Source organism: Pygocentrus nattereri, chromosome 17 (assembly GCF_015220715.1).
Source record: "Pygocentrus nattereri isolate fPygNat1 chromosome 17, fPygNat1.pri, whole genome shotgun sequence".
NCBI lineage: Eukaryota > Metazoa > Chordata > Actinopteri > Characiformes > Serrasalmidae > Pygocentrus > Pygocentrus nattereri.
In genome coordinates this window covers 6,972,013-6,996,795 of record NC_051227.1, presented here as the reverse complement: position 1 = coordinate 6,996,795, position 24,783 = coordinate 6,972,013, and the positions used below count along the sequence as shown (strand labels likewise).

The 24,783-nt window shown below is 43.4% G+C and overlaps 1 protein-coding gene across 2 annotated transcripts in view; it reads right to left on the bottom strand.

Moving 5' to 3' along the window:
- sik3 (SIK family kinase 3) overlaps positions 1 to 24,783 on the bottom strand; it is a 70,979-nt gene that overhangs the window by 16,653 nt on the left and 29,543 nt on the right. For both annotated transcript variants that reach the window (XM_017684508.2, XM_017684510.2), the window contains exons 2-14: positions 19,502 to 19,618; positions 19,295 to 19,358; positions 18,235 to 18,396; positions 17,987 to 18,111; positions 14,704 to 14,827; positions 11,525 to 11,643; positions 10,886 to 10,996; positions 10,057 to 10,191; positions 9,255 to 9,326; positions 7,600 to 7,709; positions 5,776 to 5,929; positions 5,150 to 5,302; positions 3,521 to 3,594 (exon numbers count right to left, since the gene is read on the bottom strand). In XM_017684508.2, coding sequence (XP_017539997.2) covers positions 3,521 to 3,594; positions 5,150 to 5,302; positions 5,776 to 5,929; positions 7,600 to 7,709; positions 9,255 to 9,326; positions 10,057 to 10,191; positions 10,886 to 10,996; positions 11,525 to 11,643; positions 14,704 to 14,827; positions 17,987 to 18,111; positions 18,235 to 18,396; positions 19,295 to 19,358; positions 19,502 to 19,618 — 1,520 coding nt within the window. The remainder of the gene's footprint in view (positions 1 to 3,520; positions 3,595 to 5,149; positions 5,303 to 5,775; positions 5,930 to 7,599; positions 7,710 to 9,254; positions 9,327 to 10,056; positions 10,192 to 10,885; positions 10,997 to 11,524; positions 11,644 to 14,703; positions 14,828 to 17,986; positions 18,112 to 18,234; positions 18,397 to 19,294; positions 19,359 to 19,501; positions 19,619 to 24,783) is intronic.

Sequence of the window (24,783 nt, the reverse complement as noted above, 5' to 3'; positions counted from 1 at the left end):
GCATTTTTGAGTGAGATTTGGGAAAAAAGGAGGGAAATTTGAATGAGAAGCCAGAACTGCATGGAATTAGGGTAGAAGAGAGAGAGAGAGAGAGAGAGAGAGAGAGAGAACAAGAAAGAAAGAGAGAAAGAGGGAGAGAGAAAGAAAGAGTGTAAGAAAGAAAGAGAGACAGCAAGAAAGAAAGGAAAAGAGAGAGAGAGACAACAAGAAAGAAAAAGAGAGAGAGAGAAAGAAAGAGAGAGTAAGAAAGAAAGAAAGGAAAAGAGAGAGAGACAACAAGAAAGAAAAAGAGAGAGAGAGAAAGAAAGAGAGAGTAAGAAAGAAAGAAAGAGAGACAGCAAGAAAGAAAGAAAGGAAAAGAGAGAGAGAGAGACAACAAGAAAGAAAAAGAGAGAGAGAGAAAGAAAGAGAGAGTAAGAAAGAAAGAAAGAGACAGCAAGAAAGAAAGAAAGGAAAAGAGAGAGAGACAACAAGAAAGAGAGAAAGAAAGAGAGACAGCAAGAAAGAAAGAAAGAAAGGAAAAGAGAGAGAGAGACAACAAGAAAGAAAAAGAGAGAGAGAGAAAGAAAGAGAGTAAGAAAGAAAGAAAGAGAGACAGCAAGAAAGAAAGAAAGGAAAAGAGAGAGAGACACAACAAGAAAGAAAAAGAGAGAGAAAGAAAGAGAGAGTAAGAAAGAAAGAAAGAGAGACAACAAGAAAGAGAGACAGAAAGAAAGAAAAAAGGAAAGAGAGAGAGAGAGAGAGAGAGAGAGAGAGAGAGAGAGAGAGAGAGAGAGAGAGAGAGAGAGAGAGAGAGAGAGAGAGAGAGAGAGAGAGAGAGAGAGAGAGCAGAAACCACGACAGCTAGGGGGCGCCAAAGCCCCCCGGTGGCGGAAAGCAGTGCTGCAGCCTTTAGTATGCTCCCTGCACCCCACAACACCCAACACAGCGAGCAGCTCCCAGACACCACCACCCACGCCCGCAGAAAGCAGCCGAGGAAGCACTGCGCCCACAAGGGGGTGCACACAGCACCGCAAGCAGCTCTTACAATCGTCTCCATTCACTCATCTCTCTCACACACAAACACAAATCCAGAGGAAGTGCAGCAGGACGGTTCCACACTCCACGCTCTCCACTCCAACCCTGATGAGCGTACGAGCCCCTGAAGGTTGGTAGATGCCACGATTTGGGTCAAACTGACTTCTCTATGATTCACAACATACATGTTCTTTTGTAGCTACTTCCATGTGGTTGGACAAGCTTCACCATACAAAAAAAAGGTGGATGGGGCTTAACTAGCCAGGTGGTCCTCCCCAAGGTGGCACCCCCTTTTTCTATTAACATGAATTCTAAATTACATACCGTGTTGTAAAACAATATTCGCCCCCACCCAATTTCCGCTATTTATGCTCACAATTAAATGTTACAGATCATCCAATTCGGCTCCATCGGAGCGCTTGAGCATTAGCTGCCCATTTAGGGTCTCACCTCAATGAGATTCAAGTCCAGACTTTGACCAGGCCACTCCAAAACCTTTGTTTCTTCTGAGCTATTCAGAGGTGGAATTGCTTGTGTTCTTCAGATCGTTGTCCTGCTGCTGCGTAAACCAACTGCGCTTGAGCTTTAGGTCAGGAACAGGTCAGGACAGACGGACATTCTCCAAGTTTTTCTGATAGAGAGCAGAATCCATGGTTCTACCAATTATGACAAGTCATACAGGTCAGAGAAGTAAAGCAGCCCCAGACCGTCATACTACCACCACCATGTTTCACTGTTGGTACGGTGTTCTGTATTGCGGAATGCAGTGTTGGCTCTACGCCAGATGCAACGAGACCCAAGTCTTTCAAAAAAAAAAGTTCCAACTTTTGACTCATCAGTCCACAAAATATTAACCCAAAAGTCTTGGGGCTCATCTAGATGGCAAACTGGCAAATGAGACAAACCTTTTTGCCCCGTTTTTGGTCAGCAGTGGTTTGTGCCTTGAAGCTCTCCAATCAATACCATTTTGGTGTCTTTCTTATTGTGGAATTATGATCACTGAATTTAACTGAGGCAAATGAGGCCTGCAGTTCTTCAGATGTTCGTCTGGGTTCTTTTCTGACCTCCTGGATGAGTCGTCGATGCGCTCTTGGTCTATGGTAGGCCGGCCACTCCTGGGAAGGTTCACCACTGATCCAAGCATTCTCCATTTGTGGTTAACGGCTCTCTTGCTGAGGTTCCTTGGAGTCCCAGAGCCTCAGAAATGGCTCTGTAACCCTTTCCAGACCAGTAGATTTCAATGTCGTTGCAATGTTTGGCATCTGTATTGGAATCTCTTTAGAACGGGGCATCATGAGCCGCTTTCTGAGACCTTCGAGCTGCTTCACAGTGCCAGTTCTACTTAAGTGATTTAACAGGTTTACTGGCTATAATCATGCCTGGGTGTGGTGAGTGAAACTGAACCCAATATTCAACCGAATTGACCAGTTGATTAAGTAGTAGTTGATTAAGGGCGCAATTTTTTTCTCACGCAGGGCCAGGTAACAGCGTTTTTTCCTCAATAAACAATCATCGCATTTTGTGCATACTTGTCTAAACTTGGTCTAATATTAAACGTAGTCTGATGATCTGAAACACTCAAATATGATAAATATGGAAGAAAATTGGGAAGGGGGCAGTCTTTTTCACAGCACTGTAACGCGCATGATCATCTTAGTTAAATGTCAATAAGCAGCTCCTCTGTCGCCACAAACCACAACTACTACTACTAATAATAGTATTTATTATAATTACCACTGTTCTGTAAAGCTGGACCAGCAACAGTAGCTACAAAAGAACTGTACGATGAGGGAAAAACAGCCGAACCATGAGCTGAACCTGCTCCAGTGAAGTGTGGAATCGCCCTCAGTGTGCTGCTGCTTGGACTCGTTTGGCCCGTCAGTTCGGTTCTGGTCAGCGGCGGATGGCAGAAGGCGGAAAACAGTCTTTAAACCCTTTCTCTTCCTGCAGAGCTGATGGCACAGCATTACTGCATCTGCATAAACGTTGTTCATTTTAGAAGCACTTCAGAGGTTTTCGCCATCTCCCCTTCATGTGGTCAACCAGCCAGGACACCTTTGGCGCCTGAAGTAGTGTTGCGCTGCAGCTACAGGGCTAAAACTGACCAAACCCACCTCTCGACATTGACACTACTACTGTTTTCAGCTATGCGACGTATGCTTGTCCATATTCATAGATAACAGGGCATCACACAGTGTAAGAAACCGCATAATCAGGTCCATCAGAGACACTCAATGTGCTTTAAGCCAAGTAGACAAGCACGGTGCTAATGAACACAGCATAGCATCCCATTACCTGTCAGCGACACTAGCCTCATAGCTCCAGTGCTAAAACTAACGTCAGACACCCTACAGCCCTGGCTGATCAACTTGATCGGAATCCTTTATAATCAATGCATCAAACTAGTCTAACTTGCCTCAATGTCAAGCAGATCTGCAGGAAGAGACCCAGAGCTGATCACTGACCCGCAAAAGCTGCGTTCCTTCAAACCACACAGACTCACCTCTGCACTGCCTCGGGGTCCGGCTCACCGTCAGAACCTTCCTCATCCACCGGAGCTACAGCCGGGATTGGGTGCTGAAGGGGGGCGAGACATAAGGGCACAACTCAGAGATTAAAGAAGCACCTAACTGGACATAGACACAGAACAAGCACTGAGGACTGTCTCAGCCACACGTGTATCAGACACCAGTTCATCTGAAGTCAGCCTGATTAACCACACCTGATTAAGCTCTTTAGCTCATTAGCAAAGACTGATGAACTGATTTCAGAGCACTAGATGAGGGTAAACATCAAAGGTCCCCAGTTTGACATGCCTGGTCTAAGCCTTGACCTTATCATTAGGAATTTGACACACAGCGTTGCCACAGCCATCCGTAAAACAGGTGTCCAAGAGAGCCCAACTGGCCTCTCTCTCTTTGGGTGGGCAGGAATTTATATTACATACAATAACAACTATATTAATAATATTTATCAATGTCAAATATTACCACAAACCAAAAGCTACTACCATTCACAATAGTAATTATTATAAATATAATAATTACTATAAAAATAACGTAATGTCATCAACTGTAGTACATAAAGTTTTGAATCTGTATTTTATACATATTTTTGTGTAGAATATTGAAATACGGGACTCTTATTGTGATGGCATCGGTGTTCCTGCTGAACACAAGTTATTGCAAGTGAAGAAAACAGCAAAATATGAATATTAAACAATGAACATCATCACAACTAATTGTGAACACATTATTTTGTTTAGTTGTTTGGGGGCAGTCATGGGTTGGAGGGAACTAGCATGTTCACTGGAAGGCTGCCGGTTCAATCCACAGAGCTGAAAGTACGTGACTGAAGTGCCCTTGAACAAGACACCTGACCCCCAACTGCTCCCCAGGCACTGTGGATAGGGCTCTGGGCAAGTGTGCTCACGGCCCCCTAGTGTGTGTGTTCACTAGTGTGTATGTGGTGTTTCAGTGCATGAATGGGTTAGATAGTGGAGGTGAGATTCCTCTGCTGTGGGACTAAAAAGGGTCTCTTAATCTTCTTTGTGTGAACGCATGAGAAAATTCAGTAAAAATGAAAAAAAAGGTTAAAAAAAGTAAAAATCCAAAAATGTAACAAAAAAAAAAAAAGTATGATCAAATGAAAGTAACTGTCTTGCAAGGAAACACAAACACAGCCAAGGGAAACAACAGTCATCAAAATGTCATCATCAAAACTGACACTGTAGCACAAACTCTTTAGACCTCATTTGATTCGCTGCTGGAAGGTTCTGGCCAGTTTTGTTGTCTTTATTTTTTTAACGGAAAATCCAACCTGTTTTTTCTGTCATCTTCCATCAAAACATAACGACTTTGGCTCTTTTCCCAAAATGTCTTTTGAAGCAGTGGCATGATGCCCACTGTGGAATTTGAATCACTGCTGGAAATGTTCATTATTTCACTGGTTTCAAGTCTTTTTTCTTTATTTTTTCTTCAGAGAGGAACATGTTAAGCCATGTTAATCAAGATCATGTGACTTGTTTTAACTGACTGAATTCAAATTTTCATAAAATAGAAACTGAGACTGAGGTAACATTATAAATCTGCTGCCTTGGTCTCTCTCAGCCCCGCCAAACACCCACACTCACAGGACTGGTGACGAGTGGGGACTGGCCCCGGGGCCTCTTGAGCATCTGCTGGGCGTGGAGCTGAATATTGGCCCCTCCGTCCGATGCTCGACGACCCAGCGGGCCCATCCCGTTCAACAACTGCAAAGTAGGGGGCTGCAAGAGAGACTGCTCCTAAAGAACAGAGAGAGAGAGAGAGTCTGAATAACCGACTCTAAATGTAGGTATTGTGATATAAACCGAGTCTGTTCTACAGTTTCTCATTAGGCTGAATGAATAACCGACTCTAAATGTAGGTATTGTGATATAAACCGAGTCTGTTCTACAGTTTCTCATTAGGCTGAATGAATAACCGACTCTAAATGTAGGTATTGTGATATAAACCGAGTCTGTTCTACAGTTTCTCATTAGGCTGAATGAATAACCGACTCTAAATGTAGGTATTGTGATATAAACTGAGTCTGTTCTACAGTTTCTCATTAGGCTGAATGAATAACCGACTCTAAATGTAGGTATTGTGATATAAACTGAGTCTGTTCTACAGTTTCTCATTAGGCTGAATGAATAACCGACCCTAAATGTAGGTATTGTGATATAAACTGAGTCATCCTATTAGTCCTGTAGGTCCACAGAGGCAAATCAGGTACCTTGTACTCGAGCTGCTGTGTGGGCTGGAGGCTCTGAGTGGGCATAAATGCTGGGATGTGCATCATAGTGGGGGGCAGCGGGGGGAACGGGGGCTGGGGGACTGCTCGCACGAAACCGGGGGCCAACTTCTGCAGCTCCTCCTGCATCTCTGCCCTGAGAAACACACACAGACAGATCAATACCTGCATGAATGTGTGTGTGTGTGTGTGTGTGTGTGTGTGTGTGTGTGTGTGTATATATATGAGATAGTGGCAACATGCAAGATGCTTAAACAGATAGTTTGGCCTAGTAACACCTTAGCAACCACCTAGGATACCATAGCATGGCCCAACAACACCTTAGCAAGCACCTGGGATACCATGTTATTGGCCTGCCAACAACATACACTATATTGCCAAAAGTATTCACTCATCTGCCTTCACATGTATATGAACTTGAGCGACATCCCATTCTTAATCCATAGGGTTTAATATGATGTCGGCCCACCCTTTGCAGCTATAACAGCTTCAACTCTTCTGGGAAGGCTTTCCACAAGGTTTACGAATGTGTTTATGGGAATTTCTGACTGTTCTTCCAGAAGCGCATTTGTGAGGTCAGACGAGAAGGCTTGGCTCACAGTCTCCGCTCTAATTCATCCCAAAGGTGTTCTGTCAGGTTGAGGTCAGGACTCTGTGCAGGCCAGTCAAGTTCTTCCACACCAAACTCGCTCATCCATGTCTTTACGGACCTGCTTTGTGCACTTGTGCGGTCATGTTGGAACAGGAAGGGGCCGTCCCCAAACTGTTCCCACAAAGATGGGAGCATGAAATTGTCAAAAAAAGCTTTAAGAGTTCCTTTCACTGGAACTAAGGGGCCGAGCCCAACTCCTGAAAAACAACCCAAACTATAATTCCCCCTCCACCAAACTTTACAGTCGGCACAATGCAGTCAGACAAGTGCCGTTCTCCTGGCAACCGCCAAACCCAGACTCATCCATCAGGTTGCCAGACGGAGAAGCCTGACTGGTCACTCCAGAGAACACGTCTCCACTGCTCTAGAGTCCAGTGGCGGCGCTTTACACCACTGCATTCCACACTTTGCACTGCGCTTGGTGATGTAAGGCTTGGCTGCAGCTGCTCGGCCATGGAAACCCATTCCATGAAGCTCTCTATGCTGTTCTTGAGCTGATCTGAAGGCCACATGAAGTTTGGAGGTCTGTAGTGATTGACTCAGAAAGTTGGTGACCTCTGTGCACTATGCCCCTCAGCATCCGCTGACCCCGCTCTGTCATTTTACGTGGCCGACCACTTCGTGGCTGAGTTGCTGTCGTTCCCAATCGCTTCCACTTTGTTATAATCCCACTGACAGTGGACTGTGGAATATTTAGAAGTGAGGAAATTTCACGACTGGACTTGCTGCACAGGTGGCGTCCGATCACGGTACCACGCTGGAATTCACTGAGCTCCTGAGAGCGACCCATTCTTTCACTAATGTCTGTAGAAGCAGTCTGCAGGCCTAGGGGCTCGGCTTTACACACCTGTGGCCATGGAAGTGACTGGGACACCTGAATTCAATGATTTGGATAGGGGAGTGAATACTTTTGGAAATATAGTGCAGCTAATCTGGGATTTCATAGAAACAGCTTTGTCCAGCCAAGCTAAAGTTCATTCAGACCGTCACCTTCTAGATGTTTTTTTGTCTGCTGTTGGTCATTTTTTCCTTCCCGCAGTGAATGTCCATGCATTAACTCTCGCAAACACTCGAACATCATAATTAGAGCATGCATCCCTCCCATTACCAATACCCACTGTACACCTGCACCCACCCACCCACTGACACAGTACCTGGGGTCCGGCACTCCCACAGTGTGGCGTCTCATGGACAGATACCGCGCCATGGCTTCTGGACTTGGCTCCTCCCCTTCATCACTGTCCAGTGCCATTGTCCCGTCAGGCTAAACACAACACAGTGTTAGAGGAAAAAATTTTCTTTGTTCCATCGACAGCCGTTCTCAGTTCAGTGAATACATGACGGTGTGTTTATCGGGACTGTGTGTGTGTGTGTGTGTGTGTGTGTTTGTGTGTGTGTGTGTGTGTGTGTGTGCGCGTGCGTATTTTCAACAAGCAGAACAGAGTAATCATAGCAAATGTGTGTGAAGAGTGTGTGGTAAGTTGACTGCACACCAAAAACAACAAAAATAAACAACAGTATTACACCCATACATGTTTTACTTTTAACTGTTGTTTAAGTTCAGAGCTGCAGCTACGGAATATTTAAATTTTCAAATATTCCGTCAATCACGACTCTGAATATCTGAATGTTCTACAGGAATAAGAAAAGCACAAAACATGATTCACTTATAACAACTGAATGAGAAAATATTTTTATTCTTTGTCTCATTATTATTATTATTATTATTGACTAGAATAATTTTTATTATAGATGGTACTACTAACTGTTACTACTACTACTATTATTATTGTTATATTTCTATTACAGGTGTTATAACTATTATTTTTATCATAATGATGATGTTGGCCTGACAAACTTTCAGGGTAGAACCACGAAACTGCCAGACTGTAGAGCAATGGGAACAATGTGCTTTTGCCATTAACTGCACATGCGTTTTTGAAAACACTGTGTTTGAATGTTGAGATGCGTCCTTTGTGACATCATCTGAGTTAGATTTGAATATTCTAACATTCCAACATTAATGTCCTATAGGACAATGCTGTCTGAATGTTGCGATGCGTCCTTTGTGACATCATCGGAGTTAGATTTGAATATTCTAAAATTCCATCATTAATGTCCCTTAATCACCTGGGACACTATTGCAATGGCCTAGCAGCTTAGCAACCATTATTATTATTATCATTATTATTATTATTTATTTTTACGTGTTATTACTACCTATTATTATAGATGTTATTAGTAGTAAGTCAAAAGAGTTTCAGGAATTTCCTGGATTAAAAAAAAAAAAAAAAAGCAGCACAGCCAATCAAAACAGAGCTCATTTACATATCAGACTAAAGGTACAGTAACACAGACGGGCTGTTTAACTGTAAGGGATAAAGACAGGCTGTAAAACAGACATGATTTTGGTGAATAAAGCCACTCAGAGGAAAACCTTAGCAGGGGAAAACGCAGGAGATGAGCCCTTTAATTCTACTTTGGCTGAAGCTGCAACACTGGCTGAATTAAAGTGAATCATGTCTGGGCAGTGAAACACATGCTGCGGCAGATTGTCCGGTGCCATGTTTACAGAGCGAGTGCCGAGGTCAGGACGAGCTCACAGGAGAAAATAAACCAGAGGATTTCTCTCTTTTCTCCTCCTCCCACCTGCAGCAGCACCGAGCCGCCACTGCGCACCGTTACGCAACCACAGCTCTCCAGGCAGGAGGAGCGAGACGGTGAGCAGTGAGGAGCCTCAGCCTGCGGAGGGCGCAGCGCCCAAATGCCACCACACGGGGGCAGCGTGGAGACTCGGCTCTCAACTCACCTCCACAATCTGGTTCTCCGGATTTATGAGCTGAACGTGAGGAACCGTCATACTGACAGTGTTACCCTGATCCTGAGAGAGAGAGAGCGAGAGAGCGAGAGAGAGAGAAAGAAAGAAAGAAAGAAAGAAAGAAAGAAAGAAAGAAAGAAAGATAGAGAGAGAGAGAGAGAGAGAGAGAGAGAGAGAGAGAGAGAGAGAGAGAGGGTGAGAGAGTAAACAGAAAGAGAGAGAACATAGGGAGATGGAGAGACAGCAGAGTGAAAGAGCGAGAGAGCAGAAAGAGCGAGAGCAGAAAGAGCAAGAGAGAGCAAAGAGAGAAAGAGTGAGAGCAGAAAGAGAAAGTGTGAGAGCAGAAAGAAAGAGTGAGAGCAGAAAGAGAGAAAAAAGAGAACATGTGAGACCAAGCCTGAGCAACTGACCTGAGCTTTAACCTTTAACAGTCCAGAACTAAATAATGAATCACATTCTACACCGACAGACTTGAGTCAGCACTTCTGTCTTTCGTGACAGATGATCAATATAAATGATCAATAGCGCTGACCACCACTTCAAACGCTCCACTCCGCTGACTATCAGCTCAGTAAGACCTCTCAGACGACCCCTGCCACCTACAGTCTACAGCATACAGCAGCGCGCAGCCCACCGGCAGCGTTCGCCCGTACGCGGCCCTGCGCCGCATACAGATGTGGACACATCAAACGCCGCTTTGAAGACTCCGGAGTGGCTGCTTCATACATATTCATTTAGAGCGACAAAACAGCGGGCAGAACATCAAACACTTCCCCCCCACACAACAGCGCACCTGCACGGCGTTGAGGGGGTAGCCAATGGGGCGCGGGGTGGGCGGAGAAACACGGAGAGTCTTGTGCCTCTTCAGCCTGTCCAGCAGCAGACTGTAGATGGCGCTGTAGTGATCATATGCGTCAGTGTGCAGCGACTAGAGAGAGCGAGAGAGCGAGAGAGAGCGAGCGAGAGAGAGAGAGCGAGAGAGAGAGAGCGCGAGAGCGATTTATAAGCACGTACACCCACACTGGCCACTTTATTAGAAACACCCACCCTGTACTTCCACTCACTGGCCACTTTATTAGAAACACCTACCCTGTACTTCGAATCACTGGCCACTTTATTAGAAACACCTACCCTGTACTTCGAATCACTGGCCACTTTATTAGAAACATCCACATTATACATCCACTTTATAGTTTCTGTCCACAGGGCTGCTGTTGACCAGATATTATTTAGCAGGTGGTCCACTGTCAGAACAGCAGTGACCCTGACCTGGTAGTCTGTGTGGTGGTGGTATGAGTGTAACAGACACAGCAGTGTTGCTGAAGGTTTTACACTAGTCAGCACTGCGTCAGTGTCAAGAGTGGCCAAAACATCTGGCCAAGAGCGGCTCTTGTGGTCCAAAGCTGACCACTGACTAAGACACAGAGAATTACACAAACTACTTCAATAGATGAGCCGCCGTACATCAGCAAGTAGCAGTAGTGGAGGCACAAGAGAGGGGTTTCAGATAAAGTGGCCAGTTTCTTAATGTAGCCCTGAACAAGTGATAGCAGTAACTGAATAATTCGCTTAGTGTAATAAAGAGAGTTTGGGGGTGAACTGGTGTATATCCGTGTGGTCACCTGTAAGGTGCGCTCTCGGTCCAGTCCCATCTCAGACATGGCCATCAGGACCTGCTCGTTGATCAGTTCGGTCTCCCTCTCCGTCTTCACCTGCTCACATTCCGCTATCAACTATAGCAGACAGACAGCTCTGTTTACTGGTTTTGATACATCAAAAATCACAGCTGCAAGTTGTGTATAGGTGTGTGTTTATCTATATATATATACACACACACACACACACCTTGCTATACATATGAGAACGTCCATAGGTTTCCACTGATTTTTTTGTGTTATTTTAGCTAAAACAATACTGCACCTAAGCCTAAACCTAACCTTAACCTCAGTATCCGAAAGGCAAATTTTCTGCTTTGTTTTCGAATAAAAAAGTAATTGTGGTAAAAACACCACATGCTCAATTGAGGACCAGCAAAATGTCCTCACTTGAGCAAAAAAATCATGTAATTCCATCATAGTGAGGACATAGGGTCCACACAAGTGTAGCAGTACAAACACACACACACCTACATTTTCTACATCCATATGTAATGACTGGCCCAAATGTATTATATGCATGTAAGCACTAGGTATACGTACCTCTAGATTTGTTTGTGTGTGCGTGTGTGTGCGCATGTGTGCGCGCGTGCTTGCGTGTCTCACCCTTTCAAACTCGGGGTCTGGGTCTCCCTGCTTCATCCACTTGTTCTTGCAGATCTGCTCCATGGTCAGCCTGCGACTGGGGTCCAACACTAACATATGCCTGATCAGATACTCACAGTCTGAAACACACCAAACAATAATAAACATCAGCGAGTGGAGGGAAACATGACCGCTCACACAGACGAGCAGGAGGCCTGTACTAACACACTGCTTTGGACTGTGAGGTCAATAGTCTGTATCGGTGGACAAAAGCACTTAAAGTAGAACGTACTTAAGTATCAAAATGTGAAAAAAGTGATATTCTAACAACGGTTGTGTTAAATCATTTTGATTAACAAATTACATTACAGTGTGTGTGTGTGTGAGTGTGTGTATATGTATGTGTGTGTGTGTGTGTGTGTGAGATTGTGTATGTCTGTCTGCCCTGCAATGGACTGGTGGCCTGTCCAGGGTGCATACTGCCTTCTGCCCGATGACCGCTGGGATAGGCTGCAGCACCCCCCGCGACCCTGAGGAAGAAGCGGCTTAGAAAGTGTGTGTGTGTGTGTGTGTGTGTGTGTGTGTGTGTGTGTGTGTGTGTGTGTGTGTTACAATGTGTTTTTGAAACAGATAAACATTCTTGTTTATTATAAAAGTTTCGGTCACTCCAGCGCTGGGCGGCCCAAAGTTGGGCCATGAGGACATTTGATTGGGCCTGCAAAGACGCAACCCTCTTCCCACCAACTCACCCAATGAGACATTTTCATACACACCCACCTGCTACTTCCACTAACTGGCCACTTTATTGGAAACACCCACCTTCTACTTCCACTAACTGGCCACTTTATTGGAAACACCCACCTTCTACTTCCACTAACTGGCCACTTTACTGGAAACACCCACCTTCTACTTCCACTAACTGGCCACTTTACTGGAAACACCAACCTTCTACTTCCACTAACTGGTCACTTTATTGGAAACATCTACCTTGTACTTCCACTAACTGGCCACTTTATTTGCCCTTTTCCTACCACCTCACCCAATCAGAGAACAAACATTTTTATACTATACATACATTTTTAGAACTATGTATAATTATGTTCATAATAATTTAGTAGTAAAATAAACTGTAATATTTTAATAAATGAACATCTCCTGAAAGTGAATAAAGTAGGGGCAACTATATTAATTTTGGGGTAAACACGAGGGGATTTTTTGCTTCTTTAATGTTATATTACACCTCACTGTATCACATCAGACTCGTATACTAATATAAGCAGCATTACGTTTATTTAAATACTTACATGTGTATTTCTCCTTCACTGAAGTCTGATAATAAAGTTTGTATGATTTTATGTTCTGATAACGTCTGCGCTCTAAGAACACAGAAAACTCATTTAAGACTCATATATGTAAATGAGCTATGTTCCAATTGGCTGCTGTGCATTGTGCCTCATTCAAAAAGCAGACGGGGCCGAAACCCTCTGTATGATGCCAGTGTGAGTGGGTGGGGCTAAACTGCTAATATACATGCAGATATAGACTCACCGGCCACTTCATTAGGTACACTAGTTGCTAGTAAAAGGTTGAGCCCCCTTTTGCCTTCAGAACTGTCTTAATTCTTCATGGCACACTTTCAACAAGGTGTTGGAAACATTCCTCAGAGATTTTGGTTGGTTATTTGAGTTCCTGTCGCCTTTCTATCATCTGGAACCAGTCTGCCCGTTCTCCTCTGACCTCTCACATCAACAAGGCATTTTCGTCCACACGACTGACCGCTCACTGGATATTTCCTCTTTTTGGACCGTTCTCTGTACAACCCTGGAGATGGTTGTGCGTGAAAATCCCAGTAGATCAGCAGTTTCTGAAATACTCAGACCAGCCCGTCTGGCACCAACAACCACGCCACGTTCAAAGTCACTTAAATCCCCTTTCTTCGCCGTTCTGATGCTCGGTCTGCACTTCAGCAAGCTGTCTTGACCACCTCTACATGCCTAAATGCAGTGAGTTGCGGCCGTGTGATTGGCGGATTAGCTATTTGTGTTAACAAGCAACTGAACAGGTGTACCTAATAAAGTGGCTGGTGAGTGTAAATGTAGATGTGGTTGTTTTGTGTGACGTCACCCAAAAAAAATAAAACAAGCCGTTTAAAACAAGCAGGATATTTGCTCTAGTTAACGTTTTGCCAATAACAAGTGAAAGTATATGCAGCAAAACAGCTTCAACCAAAGTACTGATATGTAAAACTACTTATAGGGGAATTTCACATTATTTGTCATATTCTGTAGCGTAGGAGTGCATCCCCCAGCTCATCCCTTTAACAGAATTCACAGGTCTGTCAAAGCGCCTGCCCTCATATAACCTCCCCAAATGCTTCAGCAGTTCCTCCCACCTTCAAGACGCATCATCAGGAGGGGGTTTTCTCAGTCTTTAACTGGAAAGGCTTCTCCGCTGTGGGAGGTGGGGGGGGCGTGTTTACAGCAATGTAGCAATGGTTAATGTTCTCATTGAGCTCAGAGTCCCTTTATCCTCCAACTCCTCTGGACCACCGGTGGGTACAAACCACACCTGGTCATGTTCTTCATAACGTTCATATTTCATGAGCTCCATTCAGAAGCTGGGCGTCGTATGAGGCTGTAGCTCTTCTCTCCAGTCTAATAGACGGTGACGTCATTTTAAACCCTTATAATAAAAGAAGCTGAACTCAGTTTGTTTTTCTACTGAAAGTCGACCCGTTTTCCCCAAATCTGGGCTCTAAACTATAAACAGACGGCGTCTCTTCAGTGATCTGCTCTGGAAACACTACTTTTAGAAAATAACACAGAGTGTCTGAGATTTTTGGCCTTCAGCAGTAAATCGTAAGCATAATGTGTAGATCATAAAACACATGATCTGTTCATTTGAGGGGCTTTTACAAAACAAATAAATAAATCAAATTTATAGTCATTTCATGCAGCTAATGAATAATTTGCCTTATGATTTGGGGACATAAATTCAAATGGAAAAACCGAAATACACCCACAAGTACAGTGTACAGTACCTTTTTCAATACCACTTCCATAATAAATTTTTTCTTTAAAATATTGTCTGCACTTTTGTTAATTCTTATGAAAATGCAGCTTATTAAAGTACAAATTTTTTTTTTTAATATCCGCACGCACCACAAGTGTATGTGTTTCAGTGGTTGTGACTATGTTTACCTGTGGACATGAAGAAGGGAATCCGGAACTTCCCGCTGAGGACTCGCGCTCTGAGGTTCTGCAAAGTGCTGCCGTCGAACGGGAGAGCTCCACACACCAGCACATACAACACCACACCTAAGCTCTACAGTCAAGACAGAGAGAGAGAGAGAGAAAAGGTATGAGCAACAGAAATAGGGGTCCATGCAGTACATTAGGTGGGGGTTGAGGTCAGGGCTCTGTGCAGGCCACTGGAGTTCCTCTACAAACTCTGACACGACTCATTATCCCTCCTCCACCAAACTTTACTGTTGGAACTGCGTACTCCGGTAGGTAATATTCTCCTGGCATCCAACAAACCCAGATTCATCTATCAGAGTGCAGATAGTGAAGCGTGATTCATCACTCTCAAGAACCTGTTTCCACTGCTCCAGAGTCCAGTGGCGGGGTGCTTTACACCCCTCCAAGCTGACGCTTGGCATTGCGCATAATGATCTCAGGCTCGTGTGCAGCTGCTCAGCCATGGAAACCCATTTCCTGAAGCTCCTGATGCTCAGTTCTTGCACTGATGTTGCTTCCAGAGGCCATTTGGAACTATTTAATGATGATTAAACACAGAACAGATGGTTTTTATGCACCATACGCTTCAGCTGTGCGAGTTTAGGTGGTCTACTGACTTGCGCCTGAGACGTTGTCTCTCCTAGACACACAATAATAGTACTTACGGTTGTCTAGGGCAGATCTAGCAGGGAAGAAATCGGACAAGCTGGCATGTGGCAAAAGTGGCATCTTGTGAGAGTGCCGTGTTTGAAGTCAGTGAATTCACCAGTACGACCCATTCTGCTGTCATTGCTTTGATTTTCTGTGTTAAGAATGTATTGATTTTACAGATCTATAATTTCATACTACATAAAGGTCCTCAAGCAGAAGTTCTGCAACGAAACTGAAAAAAAAAACCTCTAAAACGTCACGCATCAGAGAGAAAGTGAAGTGTGTGTATATATATATATATATATATAGCTCTCTCTCTCTATTATAATTATATATATATATATATATATTATATAGATAGATAGATAGATAGATACACACACACCCGTTCCAAAACATTAGAATATCATGGAAAAGTTGATTAATTTCCATAATTCCATTCAAAAAGTTAAACTTTCATAGATTATAGATTCAGGGCCCACAATTTAAACGATTTCAAGTATTTATTTGTTTATTTTTACATAATTTGGGCTTCCAGCTCATAAAGCCCACAAAAACAGGAATTCAAAAAATTAGAAGACTGTGGAGAAATCAGCCCAAACTACTTCTCAGTTTTTGCAGAAAAAAAAGAAATTAGGATCACATCAAATCAACCAAAATATGGTACTTTCAAAATGATATGTCAGTCTTCAATACTTGGTTGGGAATCCCTTTGCTTTAATCACTGCCCCGATGCGACGTGGCATTGAGGCAATCAGCCTGTGCCATTGCCTGGGAGTTATGGAAGCCCAGATTTCCTTGATGCTTGCTGTCAGCTCTTCTTTGTTGTTGGGTCTGGTGGCCCTCATTTTCCTCTTCAGAACATCCCATAGATTCTCAGTGGGGTTTAGGTCCGGCGAGTTGGCTGGCCAGTCAAGCACTGTGATGGCATGAGCATCAAACCAGGCTTTGGTGCTTCTGGCGGCATGGGCAGGGGCCAGGTCCTGCTGGAAGATGAAATCTGCATCTCCATACAGATCCTCAGCAGAAGGAATCATGAAGTCCTCTAAAACATTCTGGTAGACTGTTGCGGTGACCTTGGATTTAAGAAAGCAGAGTTTACCAACACCTGCACCAGACATTGCACCTCAAATCATGACTGACTGTGGATATTTCACACTGGACCTCAAGCAGTTTGGGTTCTGTTCCTCACCCGTCTTCCTCCAAACCCTTGGACCTTGATTCCCGAATGAAAGGCACACTTTACTTTCATCGGAAAAGAGGACCTTGGACCACTGGCCAACGGTCCAGCCCTTCTTCTCCTTGGCCCAGTTGAGACGCTTCCTACGTTGGCTCAGGTTCAGAAGTGGCTTGACCCGAGGAACCCGACAGTTGTAGCCCATCTCCCGGATGCCTCTGAATGTGGTGGTTTTTGAAGCTATGACTCCTGCCTCATTCCACTCTTTCTGGATCTCTGCCAGATTCTTGAATTTTCTCTTTTTGATAGTTCGCTGAGGACCACGGTCACCTCTTTTGCTGGTGCATCTTCTCCTGCCACATTTTGTCCTTCCACTAGACTTTCCATTGATATGCTTGGACACAGCACACTGTGAACAGCCAGCCTCCTTGGCTATGAACCTTTGTGGCTTACCCATCCTATGGAGGGTATCAATGATGGTCTTCTGGCCAGTTGTTATGTCTGCAGTCTTCCCCATATTTAACCGAACTGAGACAAGTGTACCAAACTGAAGCAATTTAATGACACCTGGGGAAGCCTGCGCAGGTGCTTTGAGTTTAGTAGATGATTAGTGTGTCACACTCAGTTTAAAACATTCATGCCCTGCAAAATTTGGGCTGATTTCTCCGCAGTATTCAAATTTTTTGGATTCCTGCTTTTGTGGGTTTTATGAGCTAGAAGCCCAAATTATGTAAAAATAAACAAATAAATACTTGAAATCGTTTAAACTGTGGGCCCTGAATCTATAAATGTTTTTTCATAGATTACTTTTCCAACTTTTCCATGATACTCTAATGTTTTGGAATGGGTGTGTGGGTGTGTGTGTATATTTTATATATATATATATATATATATATATATATATATATATATATATATATATATATATATATATATATATATATATATATATATATATATATATATGTACACACACACACACACACACACACACACATTTTTTTCTTTTAGTTCCTGACATAATTTAAAGATGCCCTGTAGTTCTTTACATTGTGTGTAAATTTCATTATGAATGGACCAAAAGAAACGGCCCAAAATGACTCATAAAAAATTCTGGTTACATTAAAATTAAAGTAGGTTTTTTTCCCCTCCTCCTGTAAAATTCCCATTTTGGAGATACAAGGTTTTCTTCTGACAACAGTGACATGTATATTTAATAAGATAAGCCCCACACCCCCATCACCCAACACTCTAAAAAGGATGCCTGGCTTTTATCACTGTCCGTGGTTTCCATGACGATAATGTTTCTACTATTTCTAAATGTATCAATACTGTATCAAATTTGATGAAAATCTGATGCCACTCAATGTGTTTCAAACTGTAGACCTGACTCAAGAATTAAACTGGCCATCTTACCCATATGTCCACTTTGGGCCCGTCGTACTCTTTGCCCTCGAACAGTTCTGGAGCTGCGTACGGAGGACTACCGCACCAGGTCTTCAACAACTGACCCCGAGAGAACATATTACTAAAGCCAAAATCTACCGAACGAGAGAAACAACGGAAAAGAAGGTCAATTCTGTGCTTACTTTCTGTTCTTTTTCAAGTTTTTATTACCTTCACATCTAGTTATAACTTCATTTCAGTCTCTCTCTGGTTCCCACCTGCGATTTTGATGTTGAGGTTGTGGTCCAGCAGCAAGTTCTCGGCCTTCAGGTCGCGGTGGACAATGTTTCTGCAGTGACAGAAATGCACAGCCGCCACAATCTGCTTAAACTTCCGCCGAGCGTCCTTCTCCGCCATCCGCCCGTGAGCCACCAGGTGGTCTAACGCAGACACAGCGGGAAGAGTTTAAGGCAGTTTCACTCAAATTCGATTCAATTTGATTCTTTATGAAACAAATCAAATGATACATGAAATCTCTATTTTCCTCGCAAGTGGATTCAAATTCATACTTCAGAAAATGATCAGTGCATCATACATCTGAAATATTACAAGTCAATTCAATGTGACTGTGATAGAACATCAATATCACCACAGACCGGTTTCATTTGATTCTTTAGTAAAGGATTTGGCGCGTCATGATTTCAGGCGTCAGTTCAATTGACTCTGGATTCAGGGCAATCTCATGATACCACCAAAAGTCAATCTGATTTGATATTTAAGGAAACGATTCAGTGCATCACGAGATCTTCAATATCACTGGAACTGAACCGACTGATATTTCAGATTTCATGCTGCACTGAATGACTTCATAAAGAATCAAATCGATTAAGTGCATCATGAAATCTTCAATATCAGTCAATTCAATCGGACTCGTAACAAACTGACTCAGAGTCAATTTGATTCTTTAGGAAACAATTCAGTGAATCACAAAATGTCAAGCATCACCATGAGGTAATTCAATTTGATTTTCATGAAGAATCAACACATCAAAAAAAATCTGAGGGGGGAAAAAAAAAAATCTGAGTCAATTCAATTAAAACCTCAAACTTCATAATGATTCCATAAGAAACGATTCAGAAAACTGTGAATAATCAATCAACTGTTCCTTTCATCCTCATAAGCTGCACATCTACATAAGATAACGTAACATATGTACTCCAAAGCGACAACTCCGCTAAGGGCTAAAGCTGAAACGCAGAGAGAAAGAAGGGAAGAGGTGACGGTGGGAAGAAAACCATGGAGAAAATCTATTGGAAGGAAGGAAGGAAGGAATCTTACCGAATATTTCTCCACCGCTGGCGTATTCCGTTACTAAATATATCATCCGCTCCGTTTCCATCACCTGGAATACGAACACACACAGAATCAGCACGTCTGGGTAATATGGAGGAACATGTTACTGCATGACCCAAAACTTGCCCCCTAAAATGACGAACGGGGAGGCTGGACCAACGAGCAGGGAGATAGAAGGGGTGGGGGCGTGACCTGGTAGAGGCGAATGATGTGAGGGTGCCGCAACATCTTCATTATCTGAACCTCCCTGAAGATCTTCTTCAGGTTCTCGTCGTCCAGCTGCGTCTTATCCACAATCTTAATCGCCACCTGAAAGATAGATGGAGAGAGAGAGAGAGAGAGAGAGAGAGAGAGAGAGAGAGAGAGAGATTTAATGTCACTTAAATAAGCCATTTTCTATCTACAGAATTGGCCCAAGAACACCTAGAACCGAAAGCTCTTCAGGAAAAAAAAACAGTTATTTGAGTGTGGGCGTGTCCACAGAATAAGCCCCGCCCATGCAACGCTACTATGTTCTTCTACATTCATATTTCATCAATTCTTCCCTTCATATCTTGTTTTTTTTTCTATATTGCACTAAATCATTCATCCGTAGCTAAAACAACTGTAAAGGGGAATTCCACCCATTTTTCAAAATTTCTACATAAAGTTGTAAACAGAGTCGTTCAGAGCGGTTTGGTGTGAAACTCTCTGTTCTAGATAAGCTTACCGAGTCAGAACTGTTCACAGTGGTGGTGATAGGAACGGACGTCCACCTCTAAAAGCTCCTCACAGAAAGTTCCTACAGTAAATGGTTCTTAATTCACTGCCTGATGACTGAGACGCTGTTTTACGACAGTTTACAGAAGATTTCGGCCTTAAACTCCATTCACGGTGGAGGGATACGTGACATGCAGGGCGCTGTGCGGCAAAATAGTCCCCAAAGAAAACTGATTATTCCAGATTTTCCACCGTTTTCCATCATCAACATTCCATATAAACTCAGAAGACTTGTGTACGTTCTCTGGTGGTTCTGGATGGTAAATAAAGTGTCTATATCTGTGTTGTAGTCATGGCGACGCCTGGGTCCCATCACCACCACTGTAAAGATGTCTGAACCGTTTCACACCAAACCCTCTGAATCTCTCTGTAGAAATGTTGAAAATTGAATGGAATTCCTGTTTAAACCTTCAGCCTGTAGTTTTTTTGTCCATTAGTTGCATGACTCGGTAGCTGTGCAAAGCAAATCATGCACTGACACCAAGCATTTACAACTATTCCCTCAACCTAAACCGAGCACTGGATCCGGAACCAAGGCTGACCGCACCACAGTCCACCAAACAGACCCATCACAACCACAGTACCAACCACAGATCACAGCCAAGGGCTAAAATATTCAACACAATCAATCACTCAGTCATTTCACGCCCATAGAGACAGAGCAAAACAACAACTAACGCTGACCGGTGTGCTGACCTCACTGTTCATTAATACTTAGGGGTCACAGATGTTTGGAAATAAATGTACTAAATGTATGTTTTTCACAATCTTACACTCTATTTACATTAACAGACACTACAAGCATTCAGCCTATAACACCAGCGTAACATCTCGTTTACTAGACCGCTGCAGTCGCCAGCACAAGTTGGAAAAGTAGAGCTCTTGGTGAAACCACCCCTGTGGTGAGCAGAAGGTCATCACCAGCTTTGGCCGAGTTTAAGAAATAATGAAACATCTGGTTTTCCGCTGACCGTCTACCACCAACATGTAAATGCAGTGGGGACGGACGATATGGTAAAAACATAATATCCCGATACTGGGGCTACTCGATTATGGCAAAAACCGTAAGCACAATTATTGTGGTCAATTGTAGTTTTGTGATCGTGGTTATGACCTCAACAGTGAGAAATATCACGCTTTAACTGAACTTTAAAAATCAATCAATCACCAGGTTTCCTTCAACTTTGAACATAATTCAACTGAAAGGAAAAGAGATGCCCTGGATTTACGGCACAAAACATCGCTGTGAAACTGAACGGGGCACAATAATCGTTTTCTCTCGATTGTCAACTTCTTCTTCTTCTTCCGGCTGCTCCCTTTAGGGGTCGCCACAGCGGATCATCTGACTCCATCTTGCCCTATCCATTGCCTCCTCTACTTTCACACCAACCATCTCCATGTCCACCTTCACTACATCCATAAACCTTCTCTGAGGTCTACCTCTTCTCCTTCTACCCGGTAGCTCCATCTCCAACATTTATCTCGATTGTCTGGTTTTCGTAAATCCCTGGAAGCCAAAAGCGTCACTCGGTCGGTCGTCCAGCCCGACCAGATACTTGAGGCATGTTCACAACACACCGGACATATCATGATATTTTGACTCTGAGAATAAACGCTCAAAACTCAGACTCAAAACTCGGAGCACAATCTCTGCACTGCTGGAAAGCCACTGAAACCGGCCCAGTGACGCTCCCTATATCTCTAGTAATGAAACAGGAAAGTGGTCAGCGGTAACGACCACTTCCACAATATGCTCAGAAAAGCGTATCGTTGATCATGATTCCAAAATTTCACCACAATAGCCATAAAATCTCATCGTATCGCCCACCTCTAAAACACAGGCAACGGCAGGCTATAGACTTCAAATCTGAGCCCAAGACTATATATAAAGTGAAGGTGATCCCTCTGTATGCACCAATTCCAAAAATTCCATGACAGACATTCCGTTAGCTTCTTTCTGCTTATTAGTCAAAAAAACTTTTAATTTGCCGTCCTGTTGCCGTCCGTGGCTGGGAGTCCAGGAGGTCAGTGTCGTGCTCTCGGGTCATCCGACCCACCCAAACACCTGATTTCAAAAGGCCTCGGTTTATCCAAGCAGTGTGATGCACACTTAGTTAACAGTTATTGACTTTTGTGATGACAGCATAGTAAAGGTCAACTTCTGATGACCTTGCCATGTAGAGGTTTGGGCCCTGAACAGGGTCAACGCATCACGACTGCAGCGCCATCCAAACCTTGCAACAGGCCCTTGGCAGTCATGTGGGGGTTTTGCTTTGCACAACTAATCAGTTCCAAAAACTTCCCTTTCTAAACGGCACCGGAAACAGTAAAATGAGCTCCAGTCACGTCACGTTAGCAGCAGTTCGTAAAGATGTGGTGGAGCTTCATCTTCATCGTGCAGCCAGAGGAGGACCAGGTTGGCGAGATGAACTGCCCGTGACCAACACTGGGAGAAAACTGGGAAAAAGGCACCCCGGGAAAAAAGGAATTCTTTTAAAACATCTTTAACCTTATTTGCATACATTTCAATGTTCTATTCACTGCTGAGAAGTTTTAAATAGGGCTCATTATTGTGATAAATTACTTCAATACAATATGCTTTTCTGAATATATCCTGGATTCGGTCAGTACTTATAACATTTACGGCATTTGGCTGACGCTCTTGTCCAAAGCGACTTACAATTTGATCATTTTACACAGGTAGGCCAAGGCGGTGTTAGGAGTCTTGCCCAAGGACTCATATTGGTATAGTGTAGGGTGCTTGCCCAGGTGGGGATTGAACCCCAGTCTACAGTGTAGAAGGCAGAGGTGTTATCCACTACACTATCCCAACCACCAGTTATAAAAAAACTGACCAATTGCACATTTTTTTTTTTTGTGCGTTTTGTTTGTTTTGTTTTTTTTACAAACAGAGCAAAATTAGTCCCATTAACATGGATTTAGTCCAACACAGCTTGACAAACTCTGAACAAAATTTTTTTGACCGATCAGACGTCTGAAAAAATAAATATCACAGCATATCACGCATCGTGAAAATCTCATGAAGCACTGCAGCTCAGGAAACGTGGTCAGATTTATGGAAATGTGTGACATTGAAGCTCCTGCGTATTCAAATGAGCCTCATTTCGCTCTGAAAAATCGACAAAACGCAAACGAACTGCGGGTGCCAAAACTTTTGCATAAGAAGGTCTAGCATAGATCTGCTTGAGCCCCACAGCGTCACTGCTGAGCCACTCGCACCAGCGCAACACACGGTAACACACCACCATCACGTCAGTCTCATTGCAGTGCCGAGAACGACCCACCACCCAAATAAAACGAAGCACTGCAATAGTATATTTTTGCCAGATCGCCCACCTCTAGTTCTAAACACCACGGCTAGGTGCCTAAGACTACTGCACGGAACTGCATGTACGTTTTTATGCACTGGTAGGACTGCAAACATTACGTAAGTGCTGGGAAAGAGAATAAAGGCTCGGTGGAAGTGAGCTGTTCGGATGAAGCCGGAAAAAACACATTTATCCCCCCTTAGACACTACAGATCATTAAGAGATGGAAGCCAGATAAAGTCAGAAAGGGCCTGTGTGGGTTTGTGTGTTAAAGAGTTTGCATGTTCGCACAAACAGTGAGCTTTGCAGAGGCAGAGGACGGATATGTTTTGGTTAAATGGGTGGATAATATGGCAAAAATGCAAGAGATACACGAGACAGTCGCATGGATTCAGGCAAAATCACACATTCTGCTGATTTTCTAATTGGAAAAATGTCATCAGTTCTGCACGAAACTCCAGCTTGACACTTTGCAACTTTTTAATGCATGATTATTATTTATCTGCTGAATTTAACATAATGGGGTGGAGGGGGACCCAAAATGTGGTATGTGCGCAAGTTTGAGGACCCTTTCAGTCTTCAGTAAGACCCCCTTTGATCAAAAGGTTTCTTGTAGCCGTCTTGACAGAATTTCTTCCCTGATTTAGGATGTTTCTCCGATTTTCCCTGCAAAACACTTGTAGTCCAGACATATTCCAGGTCATTTCGGATGCGTGTCATGTTTCAGATCTCCCCACAAAAGTCTGGGATCTCAAAACCTTAATCTTTTGTTTCTTCAAGCAGCTCAAAGTTGATTTTGATGCATGTTTCGGACCACTGTCTCTTTATAATATAAAACCTCCATCCGTCTTCAGTTTCTTCACTGACTCTGGGACGTCACGTTCCAGGAATCGTTGAGAGTCACAGGTGAAAGTCTGGAAAACCACAGTTTAACATACTGAACGAAAAAAAAGCAATAAAATACGAAACAAGCCAAATTTTTTATTTCCCTCCATTCTTGCAGCCAAACCCCAAAGCGTAATAGATACAGCTGCCTGCTTTACAGTCAGCAAGGTGTTCCTTTCATCAAATGCTGCTTCTTTTCTCGTAACGAAACTACAGTTGAAGTTCATTTCTGATGACCCTTCCATGTGGACGAACACTGCCACAGTGCATCCATTCCAGATGTATCTTGCTGTAGGTCTTTAGCAGTGATGTGGGGGTTTTGCTTTGCATGCCTGTCCAGTCTTTAAGGAGATTTTATCAAAGATTTTTCAAGGTCCGCCAGACACTGCACTGACTTTTACAGTTCTCTTTTCTGTTCCTCATGACATTTCAAACAGTGAAGATCTACGAAAAGGAAGTGCTTTTATCTTTAGAGTGTTCTCCTGATTTGCAAGAGTCAAT